Here is a 26,693-nt window from a genome sequence, read left to right as displayed (position 1 = left end):
ACATTTAAAATGTGTTGTTTAATTTTCATTGGTTATTTAGCAATAGCATGATGACAGGTATATCTTTGGAAAACCTAGGTTACTTTCATTTATAATTGACAAGTAAAATGTGTGCGATATCAATGAACCACATGCGAGTCAAGCAAGTCATACTTTAATCAGTTTTGAATACTTTCTGGTATTTAATAGAAACTCCTAAATTAAACAAAGTTCGCCATTTCATTACTTGATGTTGCATAAACGTGTTGTGTCTTTAATATAATAAAGTGAAATTCAATAAACACATAAGGCATAGTTTGAACTGTTCATTGGTCCAGATAGAAACCATACTGCTTTGACAAATGGCTGGCACCCACCACATCAGGTTGTGCAGTGTGTGTATCATGTTTTTGAACATTTTCAATTAAATAACACTTGTATGTTATGCACATATTTTATTGGGTTCATGTGTAAATACATCATCTAAAAGCAACAATATTTTTCTTGCTCGTTATGAGTGAGGACCACGCCCGGTAAATCAGGCTCGTTGTTTCTATAACATAAGGTAATGACCATTAGACTGTATAACAATAATGTAATGAGCCATGTTTTGGCTGAGCGGGACAGAATATAGGCTACAAATAAAACAGGCAGATGGAGGAAACGAAACGATTCAACTTTCCAATGGGTGATGTATTTGTCTTTTTGTCTTGTTATAATTTGGTTGGGCCAGATTGTCTGTGGGGTGTCCTGAGGCTCTGTAGGGTTGGTTGAGGTTAGGGGACTGAGTCTCAGGACTAGTTGGCAGAGGGGACTCTTGTCTTGGTTCATCTCGTGGTGTTTTAGGGCTTTGTGGTGGAAGGTTTGGGGGTCGCTTGTTTTTAGGTGATTATAGAAAGAAGTGGAACCGGGGCTCCGTTGATCAGAGGAAGAAGACTCAATGGACTCAGATGAATGGTTTAGCTAGCTGTGAAGCTATTGGAGCTTTGAAGGAAGTTTGTCAGTAAAGTTCAGGAGGAAAAGTTCTACAAAATCAGCCATGTCTGAAAGAAAAGTATTGAATAAATACTATCCTTCTGATTTTGATCCATCAAAAATACCAAAACTTAAAGGAGAATTCTCCTTTAAACTCCTTAAAGATCGACAATATGTGGTCAGATTGATGGCTCCATTCAATATGAGGTGTAAAACATGTGGTGAGTACATCTACAAGGGGAAGAAGTTCAATGCCCGTAAAGAGACTGTTATGAATGAGCTGTACATGGGACTGCCCATCTTCCGTTTCTACATCAAATGTACTAGATGTCTGGCCGAGATTACCTTTAAGACTGACCCAGAGAACACAGACTATGCCATGGAACACGGTGCCACACGAAACTTCCAGGCAGAGAAACTAATTGAGGAAGAAGAGAAGAAAATTCAGAGGAATAGAGAGGAGGAGGAGCTGAACAACCCCATGAAGGTGTTGGAGAACCGCACACGTGACTCCAAGATGGAGATGGAGGTTCTGGAGAATCTTCAGGAGCTGAAGGAGCTGAACCAGAGGCAGGCGCAGGTCGACTTCGAGGGAATGATCGGCCAGTACAGAGAGTTGGAGAAGAGAGAGAGGGAAAGGGAAAAAGAAGAGGATGAGAGAGAGACAAAAGAGATGTTGGACCGCGCTCTAGTGAAAAGACTGAGGGACTCTGACTCGGATTCAGACCAGGAGGAGCAGAGCAGCACACAGCCAAACGCATCCAGTACAGGCAAACCCTACAGAGGCACAGGGGCCCGAGGAGTGAAGAGGGCCAAGGTGGAGAGCTGGGAGAGGAGTGTGGGGAAGTTGGGAGGTGGCGGGACTCTGGGATCCCTGGTTGTGAGGAAGAAACCAGCAGCAGCAGAATATAGGCTACAAATAAAACAGGCAGATGGAGGAAACGAAACGATTCAACTTTTACTTGTTTACTCAATAATTTGGCTCTCTTCCAAATAATCCAGGCACGTAACTACGTCCATTCATGAAATTATTAAAGAGCACGGGGAAATTAATGGTTTGCAAAAGTGCCGTTTAACCACCCGCCCGCTCACGGCATGTTCCGGAACATGAGTTGGGAGTTGTTAAACTACAGCCGCACTGCCAGCGATGTGGATCTTGTACTTGAGACGGGGGTGGTAATGTTGCGCGCTCGCGGGAGGGGCTCATACCGGACAGTTGTTGCTAAACATGCGGGCCGTCTGGGTAGCGTCTGGGAATGTTCAGGAAGTCACTGCATGTTTAGAAATGGCTAGTGTGTTACAGTCAAAATGTACTGAGCAGCTTATTTTTTATTATATTTCAGGATGTTTTCATTCTTAAAGTAAATAGTCACCCTACTTGCTCCCTCTGACTTTTTGTTTTGGGGTCTGTGACTTTTGCAGCAAAGTCAGTGTGTCCCTCTTCTCAATTTTCCTCAGCTGTTTTTTCTTCATCCTCTTGATCTTTGATGTATTCCGGATCTGTGATGCATACAAGACAGGAGAAAACATTGCATAGGATCTGTGATGCGTTCAAGACAGGAGAAAACATTGCATAGGATCTGTGATGCATACAAGACAGGAGAAAACATTGCATAGGATCTGTGATGCGTTCAAGACAGGAGAAAACATTGCATAGGATCTGTGATGCGTTCAAGACAGGAGAAAACATTGCATAGGATCTGTGATGCATACAAGACAGGAGAAAACATTGCATAGGATCTGTGATGCGTTCAAGACAGGAGAAAACATTGCATAGGATCTGTGATGCGTTCAAGACAGGAGAAAACATTGCATAGGATCTGTGATGCATTCAAGACAGGAGAAAACATTGCATAGGATCTGTGATGCGTTCAAGACAGGAGAAAACATTGCATAGGATCTGTGATGCGTTCAAGACAGGAGAAAACATTGCATAGGGAGAGGAAGGTCAAATCGCAGTGTGTGCTTGCATGTAGCCATTATCTAAATGATTTACAGATGCTGATGTTATGCATGTGTTTTGTTATTATGTCATTATCATCCTTATGAGGTACTGATACAGTATGCATGTATTTATTCTGTTAGACTGTTCAAAACATATTGCTATTACCAATCCATGGAGTTGGCTATTGCAATTCAAATTCCCTAATCTGAACTCTATATTAAAGTAGTCTGTCCGGAGTTGCACAATGTGATGATGTCACTGATAATGATGTCACAATGTCTATGATGCGATAGGAGGGTGGATGTGGATTGTGTTTGTGTGGGTCGGAATCTGCGCGTTATGTAAGATTTATGACATCACTGAAGATGTCAGAGAAGGGATGGTGATGACGGCTCTGTGAGTATGAAGGTCTAAAAACATAAAATATTGCTGCAGTGCCCCCCGTGGGTTGATTTCCCCCCGCCCCATTATGTAAGATTTATGACATCACTGATGATGTCACAATGTCTATGACATCACTGATGATGTCACAATGTTAGTGGGAAGCAGGGAAGGGATGGTGATGACAGATGTCACAATGACTGAGTGTGAAGGCCTAAAAACGTAATATCCCTGTGGGCGGATTTTTTTCTTTTTTTGCAACAGATTCATTTCAGGCCCCTGAAAAGTGTTTTGGCAAATTTTGGAGGTGATCGGAGCAACGGCTGGGGAGATAAATGTGCTCAGACGGATGGAGGGACAGACATTTTGTGATAGAGATACCGTACATATACTGTAGTTATTATACGCTTGAAGAAAGTGCACACACAGTATATTACTAGTTTTAGACGGGCCACAAAGAAGTGGCTAGCAAATGGTCTGTCAGAGTAGGGATCTGGCGCAACCTGTATTGTGTCGAGTTAGGGCCTGTGTCCACCTGGCGTCTTTTCCTCAGGTCCAGCGTCTATTTTCAATTGTTTCCAATGGGAGGAGAGCGTATGCGAGCGCACACGGACGTGTAGAGAAAGTGCAGAGCGCCCAGCGTCTTTTTTCGGCGTTTTTGTGCGCCGACTCCCAGCGCTTCCAGCTGAAAATATTTTAACTTTTCAGAAAGACGCTGGTGTCGGCTGCTCCTTTTCTGGTAACTAATCATATGGAAAAACTATCGCAACAGAGACAGAACGGCTCAATTGTGGGAGCAGATCGGCTAGACACTTAATATTTCTGGTGAGTGTTGTGCTTACTGCTTTTAATAGCGTAGCCTACCTGTGTTGTTAGCTTGCTAGCTGTCAGCTATCAAGCTGAACTAACGTTACTTGCAGACTGCTTCCTTGTATATTGTGCGCTGGGATCAGCGTTCCCCAGCGCACTCCCAGCTTTTAACGTCGGAAAAATAAGCTAGGTGGACACAGGCCCTTATGCTGTATGTTTTTTTGTTTTGTTTTATTGCATATTATGTAAATTAATTATTGTATTGGAATGTTGTGAAGTGAATTAATTACTTTTTGTATTGAAATGCTGTCTTTATGTCATTTGTACGCGTAAAATTGTTAATAGTGTATTGTAGCTTGTTGGACCTGCCAGTCTTGGCATCACCCCCCTATCCCCCTTCCCCAAGCCCCGCACCCCTAGAGGATCACAATGGAAATAAGCCTTTGGCTTTATTGTGTACTTAATCCTCGGCATGTGTTAATGTATGTAAACTGTCTTCATTTGAAGCTTTTTTATGTGGATTTTACATTGTGTTAAATAAACTACTACTACTACTACTACTACTACTCTATTCTCTAATGTATTACTCTATTCATAGACTGACTTGAAGATTTTGTGTGATGTTTGTATCTCTGGGGGAATATTGTCTTAAATTGTGTATGCCGGGCAGGGCCTTTAACTTGGCTGAATGAGCAATGCCTGTTTGTGTGTACAAACAGTTAACTTACCACTTGCACAACTTCTGACTTGCGTTCATTCTCAGCGCGCCGCTTCAAGTTGTCTTCTCGCCTTTTCCTCTTTTCCTATGAAAGCAGTAAATAGTGAGTGAGCAAGGTGCACAGATGAGGATGTCCTGCAAGGATCAAAGCAATGTGCATCATATAGCCTAGTAAGCCTACCTCCTTCTCTCTGGCTTTCTCCTCTTTCAGTTGCAAGGAATACTTTTTCACAAGCTCCTTCTCCCGCTTGGCCTCCATCTTTTTGTCCCAAGAAGATCGCAATGGCTTATCTCTTACCACTGCAGAGAACCTAGGAGGTGAGGTCATATTTAGCTGGATAATGCAAGACACTATATACATTATATAGGCACTATATGACAAACTGTTGTGTAAAGCAGGGAGGGCTAAGTCATTTTCATTCAACCCATCTAATCAAGGACAATTTGACACCTGCAAACACTACACCAGGTGAAGTCACTACACCAGGTGAAGTCAGCTTAACCAAACACTACACCAGGTGAAGTCAGCTTAACCAAACACTACACCAGGTGAAGTCAGCTTAACCAAACACTACACCAGGTGAAGTCAGCTTAACCAAACACTACACCAGGTGAAGTCAGCTTTGGGATGGAATAGAACCTTGCATACTTTCAGCCCTCCATGGCACATGGTTACCTCCCCCTGCCATGTTCACACAGGTGATGACCTCCTCACCTCTGTTTATTGCGGTCCTTCCAGACTCTTCCCGACTTCGGTTTTCCCAGTGGAATAACCGGATTTTGTTTCCCACTTGACAGTTTAGGCTTCTTGGCTATGCTGCTGTCTGGGCGCGCGGGTGCCGTTTCCACAGGTGTGGACCTAGACAGATGACCGTCTCTCTCACAGTTAGCTCTGTCTGTCTCTTCAGGTGCTGAACACACTCCCGTTTGCTCGGACTCGATGCCCGGTACCGGTGTGGGCTCGCTGGGCACACTTGTGCATTCCGCCGCTGGAGTCTCGGCCTTCCTCTCCGACTCTGCATCCTCGCCTGGCTGCTCCTGCAGAACAGAGCGCCTGGTCCGTCGACTGGGAGCCTTCACTGCACCTGGTACCTATGGCAAGACGTTTTATCATTTAGTATTTAGACTGGATATGTATTGTTAGATACAACTCAACTCAAATATCGACAAATTACTTCTGTCAAGTCATAATTCAGTTCCAAGATTGATTTAATTCCCTTCAATTCAAGATATCTACATTTGGTGGGTTATCGCAATTTGTGCATTTTGCGATAAAAGCATATACCGGTAATTGGGGACATCCGAAGGCATTCCAAAAGCAATTGGATAATATGGGGGCATCATGAACTGAGGGGGTACAGACTGCCACTGACAGCCTATGGAAATTGTAACTGCAATAAAGTTGTGTAGATCAGAGGTTTTCATAGTGGGGGGAAGGCCTCCCCAGGGGGGCTTCAAACTGTTTCAGGGGGTGAGGCTCAGAGAAGACTCATTCCTCGTATGTAATGTTGCATACTGTGGCAATAAAAGTGATTCTGATTCTGAATAGAATGTGTGTGATTTGGTTAGAGATAGTTTACACTACAGATACAGTAGTTTTGGGGAATTTTACTGTTTTCCCTTTTTTATACATTTGGTGTAGTCTGAAGTATATCAAACAGCAATATCAGGCTATCTTGGCTCAATTGTTGACTTGCCTGGGATCAAATAACATGAATCATGATCCCATAGGCATTCATCAATTGTGTGACAAAGTCAACTAAAAGGGGACGGGCTTTTTTCAGGCCCACAGTCTTTAAAAACCCTGGTGTAGACTGTAAAGTAGCTAAACCAAGGTTTCCGATATGGTATGGATGATGGTGTCAAATCATACACATTTCCTCTGATGAGGAATTCAAATTTGGAACTTTATTAGAATATGTGAATTGGGTGGGAAGTGAAAAAAGTTAATAACTGTGCAAGCTAAACTCTTGAATGAATTGTGAGATAGAAGTTAACGTTACCGGCTGCGGGTCAAGCAGCGCGGCTGGAGTGCGCACCCTGCGTCCGCTACGAGTCCGTGTGACTATCGGTGGACTGGACTCGCAGTCTGCCTCCTCGGGAATGGTCGTTTCATCTGAGACGGCTTCTTCGTTCGTCGACATGTCGTCCGAGTGAACGGCGCAGGTTACACCGCAATTAACCTAATAGAATAATGCTGTTAAACTTCAGCTATGCCTTCAGACATCCACCTCCACGTGTAAATAGAGCAATGTGATGTGTAGCGTTGAAGCCGCACGACACTTCCGGTTTTGTTCTTCTTCTTTTACGCTTTTAGTGGTCAGTAAATAATACAATGCGTAACAGTGCCGCCTAGTGACCAACAATTGTTTTGCCGCAGCAACTGAACTGTGTCACATGACTTTACTTCCGTAACTCATGATGCCAGTCTTCATTCAGAACATGCTGTTTGAGGAAGCAGCCAACAGTGTCAAGATAATGTAACGTTAAAATATTTAATTATAAGGTTCTTGAAAGGCGACGGCACGCCACGGGCAAGCTTCACCATGTCTGTCTTAGGAGTTGGGACCATGCTGCTTTTGCTCATTGGAAATTCAGTAAGTGATTGTGATTATTCTGAGTTTCTACTGATTGCTGCAGCAGCCTCATGCCACACAACAAAGTAACGTTAAAGTAATTTCGCCTACCTCCACTTGTGCTAACTTGAGTTAGCCCCTTTCAGGACTGTGTTGTGTTGTCACTGCTGGTTACCATCATCATGATAATCATAAAGAAGTTTCTCAATATATCAATATCACGATTCGCGATATGGTTCGTATGCAAAACCACGTTAAATAATCGAATCAGTGTTCTTATTGAACCGAATCGGTAATGTAATTTGGTGTGAATGTATTCAAATAATATTCATACTAGTACCATACCTAATTTGACAAGATTTTAAGTCAAATTGGGTGTCATCATCATCAATTTAGACAAGAGAAATGTGTGTCACGATTCGTGACTCACAATATTAAAATCTCTTCACGATGTGATTCCTGAAAGACATAATGATCATGATGAATGATCGCCCAGCCCTGTGTTGTGAGTTTGCATGGGTTTGTCTCTCACATTGCAGCATTATTGAGAACATTTGTTAGACTGACTGTCATTGCAAGGTTGGCAGGAGTCAGGACTGGGCTGGGTAACACACCCTAATGTCACCTGAGATACCATCCCTGTGTCGTAAAAATGTAAACCTTTAACCAAACAATGAAACCCGACAGACTGGCATAACGTCTTATAAACGAAGATCACTGTAACACAAATGCAGGTGGGTGTACTATGACCATGTTGTGTTCTTGCTTGATGATTCGAGTAGTCTGACTGCCTGGAAGTAGGCTAAGCTCTGCCATTGGCTCCGACTATTTCAGTCAGAGCAGAAAGATATTTCCCTTCTGCTCCCTGCGTGTCGCTCTCAAATGCCTCCATCGCTGTGAAACAACAAGCATTGTTGCTGTTGTTTCACAGCGGGTATCTCCTGTGCAGGTACAAGCGTGAAACAGAGATAGTCTGGCAAGTGAGACTAGCATTCGAGGGGTGGTGTTGGGGTCGGGTTGGGGGGGGGGGGGGGGGGGGGGAGTGGCACCATGGCCCGTGGGCTTAAAGGGTTGAACTCGTTGATTCTGTAACTCTGTGTTGTTGACCATCCTCAGCTTGGGGCGCCCCGTTCATTCAGTGTGGACTACAAGAACGACTGCTTCCAGAAGGATGGGCAAGAGTTTCGTTACATCTCTGGCAGCATCCATTACAACAGGATCCCGAGAGCCTATTGGAAAGATCGTCTGCTCAAGATGTACATGGCAGGACTGAACGCCATTCAGACGTAAGTTTAGCCCGCGTGCAGTTGTGCACTCTCAGTTTTGCTCTTTGATTAAATCATGTGCGGTTGGGATTGTGCACGCTCCAACTCCCTTCCACACACAACACGCCTTGGAACAACTGATCAACACAGTGCTTTTAAAATTAGTTTTACAAATATGTTTAAAACTGTTTCAGAGGTATCCCATAATAATAATCATGACCATAATCTGTGATACTAACTACAACTCAATGACAACATTCACAATTGAATTGCCTATTATTAGGTTAGCATTGTCTTCCCAATTCACTTGCAAGCAGAGCATCATTATTGTGCCGTAAGAAGTAGATTTGTTACATGAGTGTATGTCTGGAAAACACTCACTCTTCACTCACTTGGAAGGTACATTCCCTGGAACTACCATGAGCCGTCTCCAGACCGATACGATTTCAGCGGAGACAGGGATGTGCAGCATTTCCTTCAGCTGGCCCAAGATATTGGTTTACTGGTCGTCCTCAGGCCTGGTCCCTACATATGTGGAGAGTGGGACATGGTGAGCGAGCGTGTGTCTGCAAATTTCACTGCTTAATGTCTTAAATTCAATTGCACTTAACGTTTTACACAGTAAGTTATATTAAGTTGTACTGCACACACTGTTTTAATATTGCTGTTATCTAGGGTGGTCTGCCTGCCTGGCTTCTCGACAAGAAGGACATTGTGTTGCGGTCTTCAGATCCAGGTGTGAATCAAACATAAACAGTATATGTGTAGAGAAATCCTTGCCTCAGTTGCATGCTGGGATATGTGTACAGAAAACCTAGCCTCAGTTGCATGCTGGGATATGTGTACAGAAAACCTAGCCTCAGTTGCATGCTAGAACGTGTGTTTCATGTCTTTCAGATTACATTGCAGCAGTGGACAAGTGGATGGGGAAGTTACTGCCTATCATAAAGCCTTTTCTCTATCAGAACGGTGGTCCTATCATCACTGTGCAGGTGAGCATGGAGGTGATTTTCCATGTGTTTTTACCCTCATGGCATGTTTCATACTGAGATAACTTCTCTCTCCTGATATTTCCGCCTTTGGTAGGTAGAGAACGAATATGGCAGCTACTTCGCCTGTGACTACAACTATATGCGTCACCTGGCCAAGCTTTTCCGGGCCCACCTTGGGGAGCAGGCGGTGCTGTTCACCACAGATGGAGCTGGGCTCGGCTACCTCAAGTGTGGCTCGATACAAGGCCTCTATGCCACCGTCGACTTTGGGCCTGGTAGGTGTCAGCCGGATGAGTCTGTGATCATTTCTGGTCAAATAATCTCACTGGCAATGCAAATTCCCTTCATTTTTGACTGGTGTTTTATTCTTTCACATCTTCCTGATTCTCTGGTACTTTCAGTCAAGAGTGCACTTTTTCACTTTATCCTTCAAATGTGATTTTCATGATTGTTGAAAGAAAAACATGGAGAATTGAACAGTCATTGTTTACGTTAAGGATGTGTTTATAGACGGTTTTCATGGAATTGTGTTGCTAGCCATCTTATTTCCTGTAAGCTATTGTATTAGCTAACACTGCAACAGGAAGTAAGCTAGGGCCAATTTAGAAAGATTATGTTGTCAAGTTAAAACCGTCTGTTTGTATCCTCAGTTCGGGTTGTTAGAAAAGCAATAGACCCATTTCACAGCAACCGTTTTGAAGTGGTAAAGGAGGTGTAACCAATACCATTAATGATGGTACCTTTCCATGTAGGTGTCCCGGTGCCAGGGTCCCTCATTAATGTTATTTGTTACACCTGCTTTACTTCCTGCGTTACCACCTCAAAACGGTTGCTGTGAAAAGGGCCTATAGATGGGATACATTATTAGTCTCAATGGTTTGTGTTATTAAAGTGGGGTAAGTTCTTGGTTTGTGCCGTGTTGACTCATTGAGTCACATATTGGCTTAGTCAGAATAAAGTCATGTGGAAGTTTTTAAACTGCATCCGCTGTGTGTGTTCACATGCATGTGTGCTTGTCCTTGTTTGTTGGGTTTATTAGGTGGAAATGTAACTGCTGCCTTTGACGCACAGAGACATGCTGAACCTCATGGACCTTTGGTAAGCATTTCCCTCAGTACATTGTGTACTGTGATGCTGACACAACACTTGTGTTTTACACCTAAGGCCACCTGCTGTCTTACAGGTCAACTCTGAATTCTACTCCGGTTGGCTGGACCACTGGGGCGGGCACCACTCAGTAGTGTCCACTGCCACCGTGACCAAGTCCCTCAATGAGATCCTGCTAGTGGGAGCAAATGTTAACATGTGAGTTTATGGATGTATGTCGCCACCGTGATGTCACCTGTTGGTTTTTGAAGCCTTCATTTTGGCCATCGCCATCTTGTTTTTTTAGCCAGACAGAGCCTCAGCTCCACCTGCTACTGGTACATTGTCTACTTGAAACTAGCGATTGAGACAATAAACTCATTAGGAAAGTGTTTACTGATATGAGGTAATAAATCAAATAAGAAGTAGGGGTCTAATCAAGACTTCTTTTTGCAGACAGTGAAGTCACCCCCTGCTGGTCATTAGGAAGAATGCAGGTTTAAGGCACTTCGGCATCAGCTTCATTTTCCATTTTGTCTACTGTAACTGTACACATTCCTAGCAGAGGTTTAGACCCACTGACAGAGGCAGAGGCTTCTCTCTATTTCTCTGAAATATAAAATCAATAACATTTCTTTCCTCACAGCTACATGTTCATTGGAGGAACAAACTTTGCATATTGGAACGGTGAGTGTCCTTCAACAGGCTGGTTTTAATCAGATGATGAGCCACTTGGGCCCAACTTGTCCCCCAGATGATAACCTGAGGAGAATATTCACCCTCTGATTGCCTCTTGATGCCCCCAGGTGCCAATTCACCATATGCCCCACAGCCCACCAGCTACGACTATGACGCCCCTCTCACAGAGGCAGGAGACCTCACAGACAAGTACTTTGCCATTCGAGAGGTGATCAAAATGGTATGCATCATTTCAAATGTTTCACTTAAATGTCACTTAAATGGGCCTTGATCTTAGAGGGAGACCTTGATACGAGCATTATCAATATGCAATAGATGGAATATAAAACATTTAGTACTGTTAAAATAAGTATTGCTGTAAGTATTGTCTCTTCCCTCAATAGTACCGTAAGATACCAGAGGGACCAATACCACCAACAACGCCAAAATATGCATATGGGGCTGTTAAAATGAAGAAGGTAGGTACTCGGTTGATACTACGTTTCCATTACCTCTTATGTTAAGTACGTAATCAAAGCCTATAAATAAAATATAAATAAGCCGTGTCACTTAATAAAATAATGACCTGTAGCATAATATATTATTATTATTATTATATTATTAAACTCACTGTAGATAAAGTGTTGTGACACGATTGGGCACATAAAAAGATAAATCATAAAGTGCAGCTCTCGACCATTGCAGCTCCAGACGGTATCAGATGCCTTAGAAATCCTGTCTTTCTCCGGGCCGGTCACCAGCACGTATCCTCTGACTTTCATTGAATTGAAACAGGTGCAGTACACTTTAATATGTTTCTCTTTTAATGTAATAAAGAAGTCATTTTTACTTTTGTCAGTAGGTGTTGCAGTAAGCATTATGTAAGTGTCTCCTTTCCCTCTGTGCTGTAGGCATTTGGGTTTGTCCTCTACAGGACCAAGCTGCCTGTGGACTGCAGCTCACTAACTCCTCTGTCTTCCCCACTGAACGGGGTCCATGACAGGGCGTATGTGTCAGTGGACGGGGTATGTCTGCCAACACGCAACTTCCTGTGACAGGACATTTGACACCACTGCATGCACACTCCTCCTCCTTGGACTGATGTCAAGTTTTTGTGTCATCATTATCTATTGCCCAATCATTTAAAACTGTCAAGACGGTGCCTATAACTAATTTTCACGACATTTTCATTACGGTTTTACAGTTTTTACGTTTGTGCAAGTCAACAAAGTCAGATTTATTTCGGGTGTGAATTAATTCGAGATGTCCCCACATAACCGTGCTGATTTCTTCTCAAGGTGGCGGTAGGGGTCCTTGAAAGGGACAAAGCTCTAACTGTCAACGTGACGGGGAAGGCTGGCAGTCAGGTGGACGTACTGGTGGAGAATCTGGGCCGAATCAACTACGGGAAATACAACAATGACTTTAAGGTTCTTTTCATTTTAAAGCTACTGTGTATCACTTGCAGTAATCATGTGACAAGTGACAAGTTCTTCAGCCATTAGCACAAAGCTGTATTGATGTTCAAATACAGGTTGTGCAACAACTGTAAAACAACTTGACATTTCATGGTCAATGTCCTATTTTGTGAGTAAAAAGAATAAGACTAGATGAAACTGCAACCTAATGACGTTGTTATTCTGAATTGTGAAGTAACACTTCTTATGATTTAAGACAAGGTGGCATGTCAGTGCGAATTATGCTTTATGAGAAATAATTGATATCAGCAACTTGGTGTGAGCTGCGCCCCCCTTTTGTGCTGTGTCTTTACTGCACAGGGTTTGGTGACCAACATGACTCTGGGGAAGGACCTGCTGACCGGCTGGACCATCTACAGTCTCAGTATCGATGAAGCCATCAGACAGGGCGTCCTCGAGGAAATGGAGCCCACAGCAGCAGACACACCTCAGCCCGTCACTCTCTCTCCTCCCACCTTCTACCGGGGCAGCTTCATCATTCCTGATGGCATCCCAGACCTGCCCCAGGACACCTACATTCAATTCCCTGACTGGAGGAAGGCATGTTACCCATACAAGTACCCATACAGAGTTTTTTCTTAAGTAGGAGGTAGGGATGTAACGATAATCGGTTTTAATGATAACCGTGATTAAAATTCCTTACAATTTCCGTACCGTTTCAAATTTTCATAATCATTAAAACCGTGGTACCGTGATTACCGTGGTACCGTGATTACAGTGCATGGAAAAACATGGTAAATACTGTCCATCATCAACCAAAGTTGGCAACAGTCTCCCAGATTCAAACGTGCAGCCTTGGAGAAATGATTTCAGTGAGTGTATCAATCCTTTTTGGGTCTGAGTTTTCAATATAAAACGTTGTAAAATTATTTCAGTGAGTCTCTCAGTACGTTTTGAACATTTTCATAATTTTTTTATGAATACGTGATAATACGATAACCGTGATAATTTTGGTCACGATAATCGTGATGTGAAATTTTGCGACCGTTACATCTCTAGTTGGAGGCCAGTTGTAGCCTAGCTTTTTTAAAATGAACACAGTGAATGGAGAGGGGGGGTGCGGTGAATGCCTTGGTGACCATGGATCCCTCTCAGCTAATACCAATTGCATGAGCTCATGGTTGTAAGTAGACTAAAATTAAAAACGTGCTGGTAAGTAATTTACCTGGCATGAGGGATTTATCTAAGAGGGCTGTCAATCAAACGTTCTTCCTTGGCTAAGTGTTTACATTTATAGTTTTGTATTAACTGCAGTTAAGTTCATAGTTGGTTGTTTTGCCTCTTGACTGAACAGTTTTAGTTATTGTTTGGTAATCTGATGCAACAAAGCAATATCCGTATATTCCTTGCAAAGTGACCAATTAGTCTGACTCTGATTCATTTGTTTTTGCAGGGGCAGGTCTGGATTAATGGCTTCAACGTGGGAAGGTACTGGCCCAGCCGAGGCCCTCAGGTAACCCTTTTCGTGCCCGCCACCATCCTCAGCACAGCCGCACCCAACAACGTGACTGTCCTGGAGCTAGAGGGGGCGCCCTGTACCTCAGGAGCGTGCACCGTGGAGTTTACTAGCACCCCCGTCCTGAACGCAACCGTCAAATCTGACCACCGACAGCAGAGGAGACTGTTTATTAAAGAGGATTTGTTGTGATACGTTTTACACACAAAAGGGATCAATTTGCACTGCTCTCATTGATGTTCACTCCCAAATCAGCACTTTTTAAACTAGATTTATGATGTTAGAGATTTTTTTAAAGCCGAGTTGATGTAAGCAATATGGTGGAAGTCGTGCCTTAATTATTACCTGACGTTGCCAGATGGTTTGTTACACAGAACCACCTTGTCTTTGGAAACTGATTGGAAAAGGGCAGGCGCGTTAAAAGAAATACCTGGCAGGTGATTGGATGAACCATCTGTCTATGCCGTCCATAGAGACAGTCGCATGTGTGGGAATGCCCACAAAATGTTATACGGCGGCTGGTGCGCGAGTGGGGTAAAACCGCCCATATATCTCAATGGGCTGACTCGCCAAAGGAAGGTGCTGCGGCTCTTAACTACAGTTTTGGGGATTCTAGAGCAGAACACAAGACGTCTATTCAGATGTGTGTTTACTGCGGTGGTTGAATCCCTGATCGTGTCTGCCTGGGCTGGGCTATCACCTAAATTCTAACTTTGCTGAATGGATAGAACGGGGGATTTACCCCACCCTGACCACGCCCCCAGCCAGCTAACCCAGCGTCTATGACGACTGACGAGACATCGCCTCAACCTATCGCATCTCGCTGTCGTAACCTCGCAGGCTCGCATCTCGCTGTCGTCACCTCGCGTCACCAGGCTCTCTCAAAGGAGAGAGAGCCTGGTGACGCATTACTACAGGCAGGAAGATCCGCCCCGTGTTCCGGTGGTCGTTCCACTTTGCGTGCCACAGTGTTTTCGTTCCCCCATTTTACCGTTTTGACTGGTGTGTCAGGCAGTGATGCCATTATTTGGTTTTAGTTTTTTGTCTGTTGGGTTTTTTAGGTTTTTGGGTAGCTAGATACTCGCGTCGCCCATGTTTTCTGAACAGAGCGCAAGGATTGAGCGCAATTGTTTGCTGCACTTTGGTTCCCGGCGGATGGTGGTGTGTCCCGCCCATAGCCGGATGACAGAACGAGGTTTTTGGCCTCAGACTACGCTGTTGTCGCACCTAAATCCCGCCCATAGCTGCCTCTGGATGCTGATTGGTCCGGCCCACTGCTGGGCGGAGTTAAACCAATAGCTTGGAGAGCGGCAAGATGCATTTCTCACACGATCATGATCTCGCAAATCCAGGGCTGAGTTCAGACCTGACAAAACAGCAAAACGTTTATATTTTTTTACAATTTACAGTATATGGAAACGGTGGTGCATTGAACACCCTGTTGTGTTATGCAAGCGTTGTAACTATCTTTAAACAGCGGGGTTTATATACACGTCACTGCTGATTGGGTAACACCTCTGACACACCCACCAAACGAAACACAACATACTGTACCTCAAAGCACATCGTTTAGAGGAAACATGACGTTCAATCCGGAGACCGTAGCAAAACGGTACACAGTTTTCAGATTGAACACACCCCACTTGCCTGGCAAGGTTTAACTACCGGTATGCTGCTTACTTAACTACTGTAATCCCATAACAATTTTAACATTTGGGATTAGACATCAATGATAGATTATGTCTATATCAAATGGTGCATTTTTTATTTTATTTTTTAGCATAACTATCACATCAATCATAAATGGTTCTACCTCAGTGATTCTGCATAGATTTTGGTCTATTGCCGTTGCCTGAAAGGAATATTGCCAACTGAAGCGTTGCCAAAGGATCAATAACTGGCTGCACTGGAGGGGGGGAAAGTATTGTTTTCTTCTAAAATCACACCAGGAAATGCATTGTAGGATAAAACCATGATAGCCTACTTTGATGCATGTGTTTATTTATTTTTTCTTCTAAATGTATTTTGGAACTGCTGGTATGCACTGTGCTGTTTAAGATATGCAATGATTTGCATACACTCATTCCAGTGTTTTATTATCTAAATGTTGTAAAGCCTACACCTTTTAATGTGAATTTGTGAAATAAACAAAAATGTTGATTCGAATCGATAATGTGCCTTGCTAAGCTTTTGTGTTCAATGATAGCATTGCACAATAAAATGAATGGACATTAAGATTAAATTGGGTGACAATTATAGTCTTAAAAAGTCAGGGAGTTTCATAGGGTTTTCCTGATTTTATCTAAATGCTACTTTGGGTTCCAGCCTGCTCATGTTGGTGGTGGGACTGGGACATGAGCAGGTGGATATTCTGGCCAAACAATCACTCAGATTCAAGCAGATGGACCTTCAAGATACATGAAGTAAAGCTGAAGCCAGACATTCATCAGATCATTATGCACAATCAGTATGACAGTATGAAACTGGAAGACATAACATATAAAGACATGTTAGGGCTGGAAGCCAATAGTGTCATCACCCATTTAAGAATAGGAGATACAGGTCTATATTTTATGCAAGCACCCAACTGGAAAATGCATGTAGCCAAACAGAAACCATTGAACATAATACTGCATTGTAGGAAACAATGCAGAGAGAAATGATCTTCAGTCACTGTCTGAGGAAGGCAAAACGACTTTTGAGTGTCAGGTATCTTAGGGAAACAGCAGGCAATGTATACACAGATGTTAACTATTACGTTTTTATTAAAATAAACTGATTTAGATCAAATAATTTAGAGGCGTTGTTGTTTCGATTTTACGGTCTAATCTCCTGCTCCAGTCCAATTGGTGGCGGTAATGCACCTTTAAGTTGGTTTGTCAACCCGCCATTAGACACCGAAGAAGAAGGGGGAGGAGTTCTGCCAAAACCAGAAGAAGAAAGGAGAAATTATGGTACGATGAAGCTTATGAACTTTTCGCTAACGATGGGGTAAGACTATACCTTAACTTATGATGCTCCTTGTCCTACAGTAGTTGAATTCCAGTAAAATGTATCTTTAACTATCCAACCAACGTTCCGCTCATAGATAACGCCTCTAGTCAACTGTACTATCATGGTCATTTGGTCAGTCTAGGTAGTGTTAGCTAACGCTAGCTAACACATCTGGAGTAGCTAACGCTAGCTTGTTATAATGGTTTATAAAACATTTAGAGCAATACTAGCTGCTAGATTAGTGTTACCGTCCAACTTGGCAGCTAACGTTGGTTAATTAGGCAGCTAGAGGATGCAACATTATTTTAAAGTGTGTTGGCTTTCTTTAACGTTATGTTCTTCCCCTTTGTAGGTTGTGACCGAGGATGGTTTGCACTGAAGTGGAGCGGTGTTAGAGACAGAAGTGAACCCCCTCTGCTTGGGATAACGTGACACAAATGCAGTACAGTACAGTTGCCAAGCCGGGATGCTGTGTGACGCCATCATATTGCTTGATGTTAATTAACGGAGATGCCAGAGTGTCTGGTGGTGTTAAGTCTAATTGAGCTGCTCCTTTGTAACCACACAGAGAACATTTTCTCCTTGTAGACACACAAACACACACACACCAGTCAATCTCCCTTCATCTACATCATGATGGTAGATAACCGCTATGCCACGGCCCTGGTCATTGGCTCAGTGTTGAGCCTTCTGGCTTCTGTGTACCTCTCTGTGGCAGTGGGAACCCAACACTGGTATCAGTACCGTAGTCTGCCAGTCAAACATGAAGCAACCAACGCCTCTGAACTGCGCGACGAGTTCCGCAATGGGGATTTTGACGAGAGGACGTACAGCGACACAATGGTCCGTCTGAATGGCACCCTGGGTCTGTGGTGGAGGTGTATCCTGGTGCCGCAGCCGGGACATTCACACTGGTTCAAAGAGCCGGGTATGAGTTCTTGTTCACAATGTTACATCACTGCAGTTTTTACAACACGTTAACCTCAAATGTTGAGTAAACGTAATGTTGGCTAAGGCCTGTGTATTGGTAAATGTTGATTTGCTGAAAACAATTTTTTTTTAAAGCTCCCACACACTGTCTCGCCATCTGCTTTGGAGAATTGTTTTTGAATAACGAGCGTTGCGGTCATGACTGAAACATTTGTTATTCAATAAAATGTCTCCAAAGCAGAAGGTAGGACAGTGTGCGGGAGGTGTTTTATTGTTTTCAAGTAGCATCTTCCTCCCGTGCACCTGTCACACATTCAGGTGTGCAGATACTTCATTCACTAATGTCGATGGCCTGCCAATTGAATTTGAGCACTCTGGCTCGCTCTCACAGATCCCAAGATGGTGACCCAGTGTGTGAGCTTCACTCTGCAAGAACAGTTTTTTCCGAAGTTCAAAGAACTTGGGAACCATGAGAGTGGAGAAGATCTGCTGAGGACATGTGAGTCTACTTTGTTCCTCCTCCCTCTGTTTATAAACTTGTGTGTGGGGGGGTCATGAATATTACCAAGACATCAGTCTTGGCCTCTAATCTAATTTATTTTCATTAAATGTTAGTGATAGAATAAATCACATTAACCAAGTTCAGATGGGAAGCTACGTGCATTCATTTTATTACTTGACTTAGACCGAGGACTCGCAAGCATGTTTGAAACTACTTGACTAAAAGCAGCCAGAGCTAAAGTATGATCTCGGGTATGGGTTGACCTCTGTAGGTGGGGAGTGGTAATGTCAATGTAGATTCCTTGAAACTATGAGCATTTTAAATGATAGCAATTTGTAATACTTTTGTCTTTTGTGCCTGCTTGTTAGATACAGTCATAAGTGTTTTTCATTTGATTATCTCTCTTTGAGCAGACTTGTGGAGGTGCCAGTTTCTCCTGCCCCTAGTGTCACTGGCCTTGGTTTTCCTCAGCGGCCTCATTGGGTTCTGTGCCTGCCTGTGCCGTAGCTTCACCCCCACTTTGGGGGTTGGAGTGCTCCATCTTCTGGCCGGTGAGAGCAATGCATCCATAACCTCGCTGACATGCACACAAATGCACTCTTTCTCTCATCCTCTTTCCTTCATCTGTCCTCCAACAAAATGCATACAAAGTTGGCACACAACTGCGAATGATCTTACAACAGCAGCCCCACAGCGTTACCTCTCTCCTCTTCATCAGGTCTGTGTTCTCTGGGGACTGTGTGTTGCTTCCTGGCTGGGATGGACCTTCTCCACAGGAGTTCTCCACCGCCGGAAGGGGTGGACGGGTCGCTGGGCTGGTCCCTCTACCTCGCCCTCATCTCCTCCCCACTGCAGATGATGGCCGCTGCTTTGTTCCTCTGGGCGGCCAGGAGTCATCGCAAGAGCTACACCCGCATGACTGCATACAGGGTAGCCTAAAAGAGAGACTGTTTCCCTGAACAACAGGCCTAAAACTGCCTACTGGTCAACAGACTTTTTTTTACATAGGATTTCTGTTCAGTAGCAGGGTATCAATTAATGACGTGACACAACTCCAAGTTTTTTTTTTTTTTTTTTTTTTCATTATTATTGCCGTTTCATCTCCTCTATAATCATGTTTAGATGGTTTCCAGGACAGGTCCTCTGTACCACAGATCATCTACAGACCTAAATACCAAAATAATCTCACTAGTCTGCAGCTAATGATCATAACATAAGTGCTGTTAATAAGGGTTGGAGGCGACTACTATCACACAGATTTGCTACAAAATATTGATGTTCTCATTTGATACATTTTCAGTTGTGATACAGTAAACGCCCCCCACCCCCAACTATAACCTATTTTAACACAGACGTTATGGACCATTTTATGTCTGTTGTTACTGTGTTGGTATGCAGTATTTGATTGCCTTTGTTTCAGATGCCATTGCTTCTACTGCCTCTCACCACATTGCCCTTATTCAATTATAGATTATAAAGATGATGAAAATGCGCATTTGGCAGAAATATTAAACCATTAGTTATCTAAGTCAGGACAGCTTGCTGTATTAGTGCATGAATATATTACACAAGCTTATTTTATTTGTTTTATTTTTATTTTTGTGCAATCTGAATTGTAGAGCATTTGCTGTGCATGCCTTAAGTTTTTACTCACATTTCTTCAGTCATATCTGTGGTAAAAAAAATACAGTCTGTGGTATATGTTGACTAAATGTCACTCACTGAAATGTAACCACTGATTTGCAATTGTCACCCATATTTATACATGTACATTTAGTTTATTTGAATGTTAAAAAAAATGCCACTCCACTAAACCTATGATCTTTTATAGGATTATATTTAAATTCTATTTAGATGTTTTAGCCCCAAATCATACCAGTTATATATTTCTTACACCTAATTAATTTTCACCAAGTTTGAATCTCCTATGAATTTATTCTAGATAGTAGCCAGTCATCTGTCTGCTAGTGGCTTTAGCCAATGGTCCTGTACAGCTGTGTTTACCAGTGACTTGACTGAGCTGTTGAAGCAAAGCTCAACAACATTTAACAGTCAAATGTGAGTTTTGCATTTATTTTAAGGCTTTTAAATGTTTGTACGCATTGGTAAGGTTTCTTATTTTTAACTAACAGGCCACGGGTGACGGAATTTTCTAAATCTGAATTTCCATGTGCAAATCCTCACTAATCCGATACACTGTAAACTTACATGGATTCATGATTTGTGGACTGGGGTATAAAGTGAGAAATTAGATACAATAAATGCCTTTCGCATGAAATTGTAACCCCAAACCCCCCCCCCCCCCCCACCCCTCTAGTGCAAGAATACAGCTTGTGATGTTTTTGTGTCACAACATACTGTTAATGTTGTAGTCTATGTTTATACACAGTGGCTTTTCTAAATGTTTCTATGTATCCCAACTAGGGGTGTCACGATACACTCAGTTCACGATACGATACGTATCACGATACTGGGTTCACGATAACGATACGATACGATACGATTTTAACAATATTTTTTTAAACTTGAATAATGACAATATATGACTGGAAAAGTAGTATTTTATTTGAAATGCACAAATACAAAATATGCTGTTGTGGGAAATTGTTATTACAATAACAACTAGAAAAAACATGAGATTGGAGATAAGGCTTATCTTGAAATAGAATGAGTTACACCGTCACTTAGATTTACTTTGAACTAAAAGGTTTCTCAGCAGTATAAATTCTCATTATGCATCTTCAGTTTTTCTTCAAACTCAAACAACAAGACTTTTCTTAGTCTATTTTTTATGCATCTTCAGTTTTTCCTGTCAAGTCAACAGTTTTGCCAGAAACTCAATTGAATGGTTTCTCTCCTGTATAACTTCTCATGTGTCTCTTCAGAGACTTGTTCAACTGATCTACTTTCCACACATTGAACTTCAACAAAGAAAGACGTTTCTTTGTCTATTTTTGAAAGAAAAAAAAAAAAAATTTTTTTTTTTTTTTTTTTTTTCACGATATGAGATTTCATCTCAACGATACATATCGTGACGTTTTACTATCGCGAAATTTCGTGGGACGATATATTGTGACACCCCTAATCCCAACACACTGTTCTGTTTCTGTATTATTAATATTTGCTTACCGAATTTGTGTGTTGTGCTTCCTAGGGAAATACGATTATTTTTAAGCATTTACTGTTTGCAATAGAGCGGCTCCACTGGAAGTACATTTTTTTTTAAATGTACTGGATGAATATCAAAGTCAAGTCAAAACAACGTCAATAATAGTGGAAAGTGAATTGTAGTGTTTTATTGGTTATATCCATAATTATGGATGTTACAAATGCATGGTTTTGATGACTAACTGCTACATTATAGCTGTTAATCATCAAAGCCATGCACATTTGTTACAATATAGATTGGTTTACATTACATTGATATGCATTTAATAGTCATCATGACGTAATTTTCACATTTGCTTAAGTTATTTGTGTAAGTCTATGTAGTACAGTAATCCTGAGATGATTGTGAATATGAAAAGTCACAATTGTAGGCTACAGTCCTTATTGCAGTGCTGTGATTTATCCAAAATCTCTACATCTTGTTCTCTTTCTTCCTCTGCTCTCAGTCCATCTTCACACTCACGGACGGGATGGTTAGCGTGATCTTCCGAGCTAACTGGAAGGCAACATTCTTCTCATAGTACGCAGCTTCATTCACAAAGACAGGGTGGAGTTCTTTCCCCTCGTACTTAACAGTCTCTCCAGAGAGTGACATGAATATGGGGTCACCTGGTTGGAGAAGGCAGAAGTCCCTATCCTGGAGAAAGACAGAGAGAGCGAGAGAGAAGCTAGGATAACAACAGAGAAAGTGAAGACGTACATGAATCTGTAAACTCCATGCCCCTTTGGTCATTCCCTGTATCTCCAGCTAAGAGCCGATTCGAAACGGTTCCAATCAACTGAAGAAGCCACACCTGTGTGGTATTTATAGCCTCAGGCTAATCAGTGCGTGGCCCTACCACAGGTGATGTGATGAGATAGTCTCTCTACTCACATAACCTGGGTTACAAGATAAGCAACCATTATACAATTAGCCTGTTGTTGCTATCAAAATCAAGATGGGGCATTATGAGTTATGACAGTGTGTAGCCTGACACTTTGTGGTTATAGTTAGTAGATCATTTGTTTGATCTCTGAATTGGGCTTCTGTATGAATGCTCCCCTTGGATTATGTCACAACAAATGTCAAATGACTGAAATGAACAGCCGACAATGTCCTAATTTGTACCTGTAGCTGGGGGTGTATGATAGCAGTAATCTCCTTGGTCTCAGGGTCTCTTGGATAGTCTATCTTCTTCTCGACAGTGTATGCTTCCACTTCTTCCCCTTCAAAAGTAGTACCTGTAGGAAAAGAACATTGTAAATAATGTTGACTTGGTACTGATGCCAACAAGGCTCAGTTACTGTAATATGTGTTTATTAAATATTAGCCAGAGGTTTTTGGTGTACCAGAATTGAATCTCTGAACCCAGTCTATTGTCTGGTCCACGGCCTCTTTCATCAAGTTAAAGATATCAGCTCTGACCACTCCGTGAGGTTGAGGTCCAATCTCTATTGCTGTGGAGAAGAAGACAAACAATGAGATCTATTATTCTAATCAAAATGAGGACATCATCAGTGATGGTATGACATCATATAGCGTCAGACTGATGACATCATCACTGATGACATCACATCATTAGCTAATTAGGGCAACCACCTGCTCCGTCAGGTCACCCGCAAACCCTGAAGGTTTCAGCCCTGTATGTGTGTGCCTGTGTGTGTGTGTGTGTACTGTGTATATAATGCAGAGACAGACAGACAGACACAACACACACACAGACATACTTACAGAAGGCATGCTTGCCCAGTGCATCTAGCGAGTAAGCCTCAGGAGGGGTCAAGTCCAAAGTAAGTAGTAATCTCACTGGTGCTGATGAGATCGTCCTCTGAAAATCCAGAAGAAGAACTCTTTACAGCCTACCTCACCTCACTCACTGCTACCATTCTCATCAGAAATATTTTGTTCATGTTGGATGTAGTGTCAAATTGCAACTCACTCATTGAAAGCTATTGAATTTCAAGCTTCTTCTTTTTTTTCTTTTTTTTTTTAGCTCGGAGCCCACTGAGAGAAACCCTCATTTTCAGTGGAGCCGAGTGATAACTTTACACATTTTGTCATTGATGAATGAGCAGTTTGGGCAGTAACCGTATTTAATACGGTTACTGTAATACATGTAATACGGCGTATTACATGTAGCAGGATTAAGTAATGCCCCAAAAAAGGTAATTCCCTTACAGTTACAGAAAAGCGTTGTAATCAAGATTACATTTAATAAAAATTGGGATTAGCCTACTAGCAGGATTACAATTTGATAGAGCAGAGCAGTCAGTGAGCATAAAGGGCTGTTAAAGTGTCAATCATAATGAAGCTGGCAACATGTCAATCAACTCGAGGCTACTGCAGGTGGCGATAGAGAGAGAAAAGAAGGAGGGTTGTGCAGCAAATGAATGAAAGCATAATCCTTGTCAAGTCTTATTTTGTAAATAAACTTACAAATTACAGTAGTAATAATAACACATTGAACAATTGATAGAGAAATATAGAAAATATAGAAATATAGGAGATAGTGGGTGCCATTAGGAGGAGGTGGGGAGTGTGCAGGGGAGGGAGAGCAGGGGGAATGTGAGAGAGGAGAGAGCAGGAAAGTGATGAGGTGGGGAGGGAATGGGAAATGTTGGGGAGGAGAGTACGTGGGGAAGGGAGAAAGAGGAGAGAGCAGGAGAAGGGAGGGGGAGGGAGAGCGGGGGGATGTGGGGGAGGAGAGAACAGGGAAAGGGAGGAGGTGGGGAGGGAATCGGAAATGTGGGGGAGGAGAGAACAGGGCAGGAGAGGTGGGGAAGGGGGAAAGAGAAAGAGAGTGGGTGCCATGCTTTAGAATAGTGTGGGGGGAGAGTTCAGGAAGGGGAGGAGGTGGGGAGGGAGAGCAGGGGGAGTATGAGAGAGAGTATGTGGAGAGGACAGGGAGAGGAGGGCTAGCTGACACAACAGTAGCAAATTACAGTAGTAATAATAACAACACATTGAACAATGATAGATCCTTCTCTGATAGGCCTATTGTTGTCTCTGCTGATTTTTAAAACAACTAAACTCATTCTTCAGTTCAGTATATGACAGGGTCTGGTGAAAGAAGTTGCCAATAGTGGGGGCTAAAAAATGTGTTTTTGTTTTGTTTTTTCTCTCCACATTACGCAAGTTCAGATGTTTAAGAACCCACTCAGTATTAAAAAATATATCACTAAATACGTAGGCTATACTGTATAAACCAAGCCTATTTTCAGTGTGTTTTGGGGCAATTGGGGTGGTGATAGAATTTGCACCAGATAGCATCGTTGGTTTCAATTTGCTATTGTTCCAGAGTTTCAGCCATTGGCACCTCCCAACAACAAAAGACAACATGGCAAGAAAACCAGTCCTACGATCTCCTACTTCTGTGCATAATATGATGGTGAGCTGGATGGCTTAATTCCATCTTGTCTGAAACATTTCTTTTGAGTGGCTCACTGTGCTGGATTTTAATATTCAAGCTAACTCCCAAGTCATCTTTCAGTTTGTATGAAGGAATCGTTGAACCAAGATGTTCTTACCTGTAGATGTTTAAAGATGTGCAGACTGATCGGGTCTGTGGTGCAGGCTATGATGCACAGGCCCATGTTGGCAGTGGTGTTGTGGAGATCACAAACCAGGTCCATGGTGCCATCTTGACTCCCTTTGGGCCCAAGATGAGCGTTCAGCTCCTGGGCTCGCCTCACCTCATAGGGTGTGGCATCTGATATGGGTGCACTGCAGGCCAGAAGAGTCCAGATATTTCAAAATTCAGGATATGAAAATAGCTCATAGAGCAGTTTCAAAATGGGTTTAATTTTACTGGAAATCTCAGATGCAGGGATTATCAACCAAATGTCAATTTTTATGGGTTCTCAGCATGCAAATCTTTGAAAATCTCAGCTGTAGCCTACTCTTTTCGTACATTTCTACTCACCTGAGTAAGGCATCGGTGAAACAGCGGTTAAGATCTGTTTCTGTGTATCTTTTGCAAGCTTCAACAGCCCGTGGGTTTGAGATGAGTGAGGTTATAGAGACTGATCCAACTTTATCTACCCGTCGTTTCTGCATTTCTCTCACAACCCAAACGCCAGACATCTCATTTCCATGGGTGCCACCACAAATGGCAGCACGGGACAAGGCTGGGAAAGAGACATGATGCTCCATCTGTTGGCAGGGAAAAAGAGGTCGATAAAGGAGTTGTCTATTCTTCCTTCTTCTGTTCCTTTTAGTTTGTTTCAAGTGAAAATGCTTGCAGAGTAAAAGGCTCTGAGCAGTCAAACAAGTTTGATAGGAAAAGCAAACTGTTGTCTGTCAAAACCTGTTTGGAAAGTAAACCTTTTATAGCAGAAACCCCACAGAGATCCCACCTCAATATAATGTGATTGGATGATGAAAACAGGTTCAGCCTCTGGTCAAATGGGCAATGCTCAGTTTGTATAGCTGTTCCTGTTGTTAATAAGAGAGTCACTTAATAAGTGACCAAATCTTAGTCACAATGTAGGGTACAAATACAAACTGTGCAAATAGTACATGCAATTTACTATCCAAATAACAAGATAATTTAGGGCCTGTAAAGCAGTTTGTTGTTTGAGCATTGTCGTTTTTGTGACTGATTGCACAGGAGACTTCTTTGGCACAAAAAACCAAAAAACCAAAAAACCAAAAAACTGTCATGCAGTTAAAGAAATGTGTCCTTTACACCTGACTTAGTAACTTTTTAGTTAAATATGGGTCGTGTTAACCAAGGAGAGCCAATATTTAACCTTCAGTAGTATGCTACAGGTCAGCTTAA

At 42.5% G+C, this 26,693-nt stretch overlaps 4 protein-coding genes and 1 pseudogene across 7 annotated transcripts in view; 3 read left to right on the top strand and 2 right to left on the bottom strand.

The window, feature by feature from the left end:
• Positions 1–224: 224 nt before the first annotated feature.
• Positions 225–1,957, top strand: LOC310793813 (splicing factor YJU2 pseudogene; annotated as a pseudogene). Its single transcript has one exon. The product of its transcript is annotated as a splicing factor YJU2 pseudogene (transcript).
• A 362-nt stretch (positions 1,958–2,319) lies between these two features.
• ccdc86 (coiled-coil domain containing 86) lies at positions 2,320–7,040 on the bottom strand. The gene is made up of 5 exons (XM_083655707.1): positions 6,812–7,040; positions 5,524–5,900; positions 4,990–5,119; positions 4,819–4,893; positions 2,320–2,454 (listed from the first exon to the last, which is right to left on the bottom strand). Exons 1-5 carry the CDS (start codon positions 6,950–6,952, stop codon positions 2,329–2,331), a joined length of 849 nt encoding a protein of 282 aa, XP_083511833.1. The 5' UTR covers positions 6,953–7,040; the 3' UTR covers positions 2,320–2,328.
• A 227-nt stretch (positions 7,041–7,267) lies between these two features.
• Positions 7,268–16,512, top strand: glb1 (galactosidase, beta 1). Its single transcript, XM_083655695.1, has 16 exons — positions 7,268–7,405; positions 8,501–8,670; positions 9,049–9,199; positions 9,325–9,385; positions 9,547–9,641; positions 9,736–9,916; positions 10,681–10,739; positions 10,825–10,946; positions 11,374–11,414; positions 11,534–11,646; positions 11,810–11,884; positions 12,111–12,200; positions 12,317–12,430; positions 12,704–12,835; positions 13,184–13,423; positions 14,277–16,512. The coding sequence occupies exons 1-16, from the start codon at positions 7,355–7,357 to the stop codon at positions 14,529–14,531; spliced, it is 1,950 nt and encodes a 649-aa protein (XP_083511821.1). The 5' UTR covers positions 7,268–7,354; the 3' UTR covers positions 14,532–16,512.
• A 731-nt stretch (positions 16,513–17,243) lies between these two features.
• cldnd1b (claudin domain containing 1b) lies at positions 17,244–21,655 on the top strand. The gene is made up of 5 exons (XM_083656000.1): positions 17,244–17,330; positions 17,686–18,261; positions 18,655–18,762; positions 19,179–19,316; positions 19,484–21,655. Exons 2-5 carry the CDS (start codon positions 17,967–17,969, stop codon positions 19,702–19,704), a joined length of 762 nt encoding a protein of 253 aa, XP_083512126.1. The 5' UTR covers positions 17,244–17,330; positions 17,686–17,966; the 3' UTR covers positions 19,705–21,655.
• A 185-nt stretch (positions 21,656–21,840) lies between these two features.
• Positions 21,841–26,693, bottom strand: part of LOC310793713 (N-acyl-aromatic-L-amino acid amidohydrolase (carboxylate-forming) B-like) — a 6,545-nt gene continuing 1,692 nt past the window's right edge. For all 3 annotated transcript variants that reach the window (XM_083655573.1, XM_083655574.1, XM_083655572.1), the window contains 6 exons: positions 25,836–26,065; positions 25,441–25,636; positions 23,645–23,741; positions 23,263–23,370; positions 23,042–23,154; positions 21,841–22,570 (listed from right to left, as the gene is read on the bottom strand). In XM_083655573.1, coding sequence (XP_083511699.1) covers positions 22,376–22,570; positions 23,042–23,154; positions 23,263–23,370; positions 23,645–23,741; positions 25,441–25,636; positions 25,836–26,065 — 939 coding nt within the window. In that variant the 3' untranslated portion in view covers positions 21,841–22,375. The remainder of the gene's footprint in view (positions 22,571–23,041; positions 23,155–23,262; positions 23,371–23,644; positions 23,742–25,440; positions 25,637–25,835; positions 26,066–26,693) is intronic.

This window comes from Poromitra crassiceps (genome assembly GCF_964638095.1).
Source record: "Poromitra crassiceps genome assembly, chromosome: 19".
Lineage (NCBI taxonomy): Eukaryota > Metazoa > Chordata > Actinopteri > Beryciformes > Melamphaidae > Poromitra > Poromitra crassiceps.
Note: the sequence above shows the minus strand (reverse complement) of the source record. Positions and strands in the feature narration are given on the sequence as shown.

Excerpts from the sequence above, each read along its gene's own strand:
- glb1 (XM_083655695.1), top strand. The coding sequence starts at position 7,355 with ATGTCTGTCTTAGGAGTTGGGACCATGCTGCTTTTGCTCATTGGAAAT. Across the intron at positions 11,415-11,533 it reads AAACTTTGCATATTGGAACG|GTGCCAATTCACCATATGCC; the intron begins GTGAGTGTCCTT and ends TGATGCCCCCAG. Across the intron at positions 12,836-13,183 it reads AATACAACAATGACTTTAAG|GGTTTGGTGACCAACATGAC; the intron begins GTTCTTTTCATT and ends TTTACTGCACAG.
- cldnd1b (XM_083656000.1), top strand. The coding sequence starts at position 17,967 with ATGATGGTAGATAACCGCTATGCCACGGCCCTGGTCATTGGCTCAGTG. Across the intron at positions 18,262-18,654 it reads ACACTGGTTCAAAGAGCCGG|ATCCCAAGATGGTGACCCAG; the intron begins GTATGAGTTCTT and ends TCGCTCTCACAG. Across the intron at positions 19,317-19,483 it reads AGTGCTCCATCTTCTGGCCG|GTCTGTGTTCTCTGGGGACT; the intron begins GTGAGAGCAATG and ends CCTCTTCATCAG.
- ccdc86 (XM_083655707.1), bottom strand. The coding sequence starts at position 6,952 with ATGTCGACGAACGAAGAAGCCGTCTCAGATGAAACGACCATTCCCGAG. Across the intron at positions 5,901-6,811 it reads CGCTGCTTGACCCGCAGCCG|GTACCAGGTGCAGTGAAGGC; the intron begins GTAACGTTAACT and ends GTCTTGCCATAG. Across the intron at positions 2,455-4,818 it reads AGTCAGAAGTTGTGCAAGTG|ATCCGGAATACATCAAAGAT; the intron begins GTAAGTTAACTG and ends TATGCATCACAG.